The 7,112-nt window shown below is 36.9% G+C and overlaps 1 protein-coding gene across 3 annotated transcripts in view; it reads left to right on the plus strand.

Annotated features, from left to right (window-relative positions):
• SLC12A1 (solute carrier family 12 member 1) overlaps nt 1-2,822 on the plus strand; it is a 47,550-nt gene extending 44,728 nt beyond the window's left edge. For all 3 annotated transcript variants that reach the window (XM_015638723.2, XM_015638722.1, XM_015638725.1), the window contains exons 26-27: nt 757-824; nt 1,564-2,822. In XM_015638723.2, the coding sequence (XP_015494209.1) occupies nt 757-824; nt 1,564-1,699 (204 nt within the window). In that variant the 3' untranslated portion in view covers nt 1,700-2,822. The remainder of the gene's footprint in view (nt 1-756; nt 825-1,563) is intronic.
• The last annotated feature ends 4,290 nt before the right edge of the window (nt 2,823-7,112 follow it).

Below are 7,112 nucleotides of genomic sequence, written 5' to 3' on the forward strand. Positions count from 1 at the left end.
AAATCCTCAAAAGTTGAAAAGAGTCAGCAATACAAAAATTCCAAATTACTCTGTAAAACAAGAAGAGCAACAGATAGTTTAGTTTATACATCTGGAAAGACATGCCCCTTATCTTCAAAAGTAGGGCAGTTCTGGGAATTTTACAGAGGACATTAGAACACATTTACAATTCAACAGAGAAAAACCTGGCAGCACAGATAAAGGGTGATGTTATAGTATGATTCTCATGAAGTAACAGCTGGCTAAATTATATGGGTTCTTACCTATATAACATGTACAATACTGAAATTTCTGTAGAGGAGGAAAATTTGAGGTCTGAATGGAGAAAAACCTGCTTTTTACTTTCTCCAGGGAAAGAGAAAATAATTTACAAAATCAGTTAAGATACATCTACCTTACACAAACCTGCCCTGGTCTCTTGTTCCCTGTAACTTGTTAAATTTTAAAATTTTTGAGAGCCTGAACTTGACCATAAAATAAGTTCAGTACAAAAATAATCCCTATCCCCAGGAAACTTTAGACAGGGGTGAACCATTAGAGTGGCCCTAATGTAAATATACAAAACAAAAAGTGTGGCTCAGCCTCTTATTTTGCCATTGCTGAGACTCTGGACCCCAGAGCAGACCTGGTCTCCAGTGATACCAAACAGCAGAAAATCTTTCAGGCAAGGGGGGAGCGTCAAAGTCCATAAGACACCAGAACTGAGGATCACTGACCTAACAGATCTTTTTCTTTTCCCTGCTGTGTTTTAATCAGAGCTACCGCCAAGTCCGTCTGAATGAACTCTTACAAGAGCATTCGAGAGCAGCCAACCTCATTGTCCTGTGAGTTGCAAGATTTTTGATTCTAAGAATAATGTGTAATGGGATTCTGAACTCAAGCTACAGAAACCCTTGTGCTAATTCACTGAGCACAAAAGTAATCTTTTAAGTACCTTCTGGAGGACTTGCATCTGGACTGATGGTTCTCTGTGACTGCACTGAATGTGAATCTTTCCTCGTGATGAAGCAATTGCACAAAGGAAAAGAGGCCACCAATAAAATTACCAAAAAAAAGGCCCTTTCTAGAATCAATTTTCATTTACAGACACATTTTTATACACAGCTTCAATAAATTAGCTTGCACTTGTGATACACAGATAATCCTCTACACTTCTATTAATTCAGTCTCAAAAAAAGGGCTGGTCATGTAATGCTTACCATAAATTGACCCATATTTTAAAACTTCCATCTCACAGTAACTGCAGATCAGAAAATAGGCTGATGGAGTACAAAACTGTGCATGTGTTGCATTTTTATCCTTTTTAAAAAATTATACTATGTGTGAGTTTTATGACCCCAAAAATATTCTTTACCAGTTTAAGGCTACAATCACAAGCAGTTCGTGTCCAATACAATCAGATGAGTAAGGGTTTGCAAATTAAGGCCTTATGATATTAAAACAATCTTGTTGTCTTGTAGAGTTGTATATGAACAGTGGTGTTCTCTGCTTAGTATTTAATGAGAAGCTTGGGCTACCCTTGCCTTCATAATGATAATTTTATTTTTCCCTCTGCCCAAACAGGAGCCTCCCTGTGGCAAGAAAAGGAGCAGTGTCTGATTACCTGTACATGGCTTGGCTAGAAATTCTCTCCAAGAACCTTCCTCCAGTCTTAATGGTCAGAGGCAACCACAAAAATGTACTTACTTTCTATTCTTAGAAAAACATCAGTGCCTGGAATATGCCTTGCTTGATTCCAATAGCTATGTTTTTAATGGCAATGGTTCATCAAAGACACACTACTTTAATACAAATCTAAAACTTTAGTAATTGACAGATTTTTTTTCAAAAATCCAAAGCAACACAGCAAAGTACTAGACAAAAAATGTAAATGGTCCCTGCTAGTGTTACACTCCAGTACAGGCAAAAGAAGGAAAATCTACCTATATCTCATATGAGACAGCAAATACTTTGAGCACACAAAGAAGAAATTCTTCTGATTTTATAAGGTATTGAAAAAGTTTTTGATATTTATCCTAGAAAGCAAAAATTAACTGTGATAATAAACAAAGCATTAAATCTCTAAATAATTATTTCAAATTGCACCATTATAGTTGCTAATGGGCACACAGTAGGACTAAAATGAAATGCACCAACTTGTGAGACAAAAACCTGTATGGTATCCATCAGGTGTAAATCATGAACTGATACAAGTAGAATACATGCAATGCTTTTTGATTAATAGTGCCAAATTAAGACCTATGCCTACAGCAGATGCTTTTACCTAAAATGTTCTGCTAATTTAAATTAATTCAAAATCTTCTGATTTAGAGACAAACAAAAAAAAATTAGATCTCCAAAAATATGGACTCTATTAAAAGACTTGATAATGCGTTTTCAAGCTCTGACATGCAATGGATTGTGTGATTGAAATAATTAAATGTGGTGAGTAAATTTCACCAAAAAATTAGTAAAACACTAGATATTCTGACAATTTTTGCTATGAATGTTAGAGTTAGTACAATCTGACATTATACACTGGGATAATATGTACAGTGATTTATGTGATTAGAAAACAACAAAAGCTCATTAGCTGAGTTGAATGCCTTATTTTTGATTTATATAAAACATTTCTCTCTTTTTTGACTTTCTAAAATAATATTAATTATACACTAACTTTAAATAAAGGCAATTCATTACTTTGTGTCATTTTTCTATTTTCTACTCTGCAACATTATGGTATTTTATAATTTCAGCTGTCAAGAAAAGCAGCTTCTCTTTTTAATGGGTAAAGCTATATCCTACGTGTAAGCATTATTTAAATTAAAGACCATCAAGAAACATTGGCTAATTTATTTTCTGTTGTCCTGCAACTCCTTTGCATAGACCAACCAACATCTAAGACTCATGAAAGCCAGGGAACCCTGAATTTTACTAACTGTATATTTTAAAGCAGGCCTCAGCTTCCATCTTGCTTGAATTATTAGAATTGAACTTGTAGTGGATTTAGCACTCCATCTCCAAAAATGACAAATATTTAATATTCATATTTTTTCTGAGTTCAACAGCAGCAATTCAGCAGAACATGGTAATGTCGCCCAGTAATCCATGCTTTATTTTCTCCATCTATTAAAGGCAGGATATTAAATATTGATATTTTCTCATAATGTTCTTCCTTTGCTTCTTACACATTTACAATCAGGCTGAAGGATCATTTTACAATCTAACTGCATTACACAGAAGTTTCCTCCATATACCAGACTTTCTGCACAACTGTGAGCCAACCAAAGCTCACATTCTGCACCTGCAACACAAGGAGATTATTCTCATCCTTCACAGTGATGTCAGCAGTGATACTGGAGCTGGTTACATGCCATCAGGTCCTTGCTGTTCCTTGTAGAATTGTAATGGTCACCATCCTGTCCACCTCACCTCACACACAATCTGAATGGCAGCCAGCCAAAGCCAAGCCTTTAGGGAGGCTCCACTCAGGCTCTGTGTGTTTCTCATCACAATCTACACAAGGACCTTAATACACCTCTATTAAGCCTTTAATTATGTACATGACTGGGAATTGTTTCCTAAAGATTTCCAAGTACTGTAATTCTCAGTCTAGAGGGAACATTGACACAAACTGTTCTGGGGGACCTAGGCAGATCCAAAAAGAGATCGAGCACAAAATGAACCAGCAATGGCACTTTCAATAATATTCACACTTCTCTCTCACAAACACACTTCTGTGGGCATTGCAAAAATAAATCCCAAGAGATACCTTTCTAAATAAAGTCATCAAAAACTAAGTACGAACATATACATTTCTATAAAATTTCTTGCTTGCACTACAGTGATTAATTAGATGTACCCACACAACAGTGTAATGGGATAAACTCAGGATGCAACAGCACTTAACTACCTGAAGGTCTTATTTCCACAAATTCACAAGTAATTTAAACAAAGTATTTTCCTAACAGCTTCTACTTCCTGTTCCTCACCATGATTTCTGAATGTGTGTGGACCAGTTTGGAGAGTATACTAATTATTGACTATCTTAAACTGCAACTTTGATTGCAAAATATTGTTAGTCCACCTTCCTCATTTCCAACTCTGTAAGAGACGCTTCTTTATATAAGTTATGCATAAAACAACTGCTGAATTTTAGTCATAAAGTTAGTAACTAAAGGCTAATTACATGTTTGACATATCTAGGAAAAAATACAGCTCTAATGCTGTCTAGCATATTTTTAGCTTATATCACACTACCAATTCCACAAGTTTATATAACTTAGGCTGGATTTGGTCAGCTGCGACAAAAGCAAGCGTAGGTAAAGTGACCAGGGACATTTAAGTGTGAAAATACCATTGCTATGAAGCAAGAACAAAGAATATCTTGAATTTTGTTCAAAAAACTAGGTATCCTGCACAGCTAAGCTTGTGCCTAAGGGCCTGTTAAAATGATATCATTCCTCTCATCAGTGAATCTTACCTTTCCCTCCTAATGTTAGTGGAGCTCCAACAGGCATCACAGAAGGCATTTCATCATAGTTCAGAGACTACACTTTCCTTAAATCTTTTTACAACCACTGGCAAGTTGCCCATCCTGATCACATACCCCTAAAACACGGTCCAGATTATGCTGTCCAGAACAGCATTCTTCCAATGTGCATTTCACTAGATTTTTCAGTCCCCAAGAGATTCTTTTTGAGGGGATTGTTTCTTTGTTTTATTTTTAAATCAGCTACCCAACAGCGCAAGTAGAAAAGCTACCTAACCAAAAAGGCACTGCATTGTGAGGATAAACAACTGCAACTACACTGGAAAAAGCACATTGTTATCCTACTTCACACTCAAAGGAGTTTCCACTAAATCTTCATCACCACAAGTACAAAGCTCCAGCCACCAGCATAGGAAATTTCATCTGTCTTAAACCTCTGCAATTTTTATTACATCTTTGAAAAGTCCTACCAAAAGCTTTCCTTGATTAAGCATTACTAACCCTCAGAAAATGTAGATACTTCTCATTTTTTTCTCTTTTTTTCTCTAATTCCTTGAGGGATTTCAATATCTTTTTAGCAAAAGCAGGTTCAGCAACTGATCAGCAGTTTACAAGCAAGAGACGTCAACCGGCAACAGGTATCAGACTTCAGTTGTACATATGGGGCAAACAGCTACAATTAGTCTTCGTTATTACTGACTCTTTTAACTTCCTTTAGCTGTTTGTCACTTCCCCTCAGGCAAAGATCCCTGACCTATCAGCAAAGCTGAGGGAACAGAATGGGGGTAATCCTCAGTACTTTCATTTTGACATTTCAGGGATCTCCCTTAAACTTCTCCCTCTGGTGGTGTGGCTGTCATTGGACTTGAATGAAGTGAGTGTGGATCACTCCAAGATCCTGCTCTCCCTCCCTTGCTACCTCTCCAACTCTTGGCAGCACAGCAAAAACCTTCAGTGCTGCAGCTCTTTGCTAAATGAGTGACTCATCCCTCAAGTTTTTCTAAGTCGAGGTTTTTGCAAGTGTTGTGCTTCAGCAGTTCAGGCAACTCCTTAAACATCTGTTCATGCTGGTACCTGGGGCACAGCCCTTTGGCAGCTGTGCAGGCCATCGAGACCATGGGGCCAGCATTGCTGAGGGAACACCTCACACTGCCCTTGACTCTGCAAGGAAAAATGGAAACAAACAAATACACTGAGTTTCAACTCACGTTCTCCACAAACAAGTGCAATAACCCACAATCATGCCACTGCTGGAATTTCATCAGAGGAAATTGAGTTTCAAACAAAATCAAACACACTAAAGAAACAGAGTAAAAGGGAATGGCAAAATTCCACAACCCCCATGCTGTACTGCAAACACGCAATCAAAAATAAAGTTTCATTATAAACAGGCAACATCATAACGGACTTTTTAAATTACAAACCTTAATCATTGTGAAAGGGACAGCTGTGCTAAGCAGGAATGGGGTGGGAAGTCATTCTTAAAGCTATGGATTTTTTCTAATAAAAATCTTCATTTTAACACAAAAACTTTAGTGGGGAGAATTTTATGGCTATTACCCCTGAAAGAGGCTCTGTTTCCTTCTGTGTACAACAAAGCAGCTTCCACTCCTGCTGTCAGTCCAGGCAAAAAGGCAGACGATTTTACTTTATCTCAGTATTGTTTTTCAAAGTCAGGTGGAAATGCCCCATGGAAAGCAACACTAATCAGCGATCAAGAATGCAGGAAGGCTTACTGACTATCTACAGAGTGAGCAACACATTCCCAGAACCAAGGTAAACTTGGTTTTATACTTCCAGCATAAGTTTGGGGGAGGGGGATGTTCCCTTTGTAAAGATCTGTGAAAAAAAAAACAAGTGTCAATCAGCTGAGTCCTTTCTCCTTCATAATATTTTTGGAGGAGTCCTCCTATTATTCATGGGCTTCCAGGCTACCTCAAGCACAATTTAGAACCCAGCCTGCCTCACCAAGCCTGGCCATTTATAAAATCAGTCCTTTTCTACACTACAATGCAGGATGCAGTTGTAAACTCTATAAAGCCCTGCTTGTATAAATAAACACTTACAGTTACATGTAAGTTTGATACAACTTCAATTTTTTTGATAGCTTACATCAGAAACTATAAAATATTTTAAGTAGTTTTTTCACGTGGATCTGTGTTACAAACATATTCTCGTTCAAACAGTCCATAATATTTAGACTGAAAATACTGTACAGGAATAAAAGAAAGCCCAAATTGGGACATCCTTAAAAATACCTTTCACAACTGAACTGCAATGTGTAGTAAAGGTTTCACTGCCATCTGGCTGCATTTAGAAAATGTAACATAGCAAGGAGACAATCATATACACTTAAAGTGTTTAAAACAAAAATCACAAAGACTAGTTGTTTGACAAAATTGAGACCAACAAAAAGAATCCAAAAGTATGTAGCAATTCTGCAGAGTGAAATACCTCTATTAGCCTCACAAGGGACAGTTTTGAAACTATGAATCCAATGGATAGTCTTTTCAGCCCACAGCAGAAAGCCATGGGGGAATTCAGGAAATTCCCTATTCCTAGATATAGATATGTCCTGTAGAATATATCTATATATCATATATATCCATATCTATATATCTATATCTATATATATCTATAT

This window comes from Parus major, chromosome 10 (genome assembly GCF_001522545.3).
Source record: "Parus major isolate Abel chromosome 10, Parus_major1.1, whole genome shotgun sequence".
Taxonomy (NCBI): Eukaryota; Metazoa; Chordata; class Aves; order Passeriformes; family Paridae; genus Parus; species Parus major.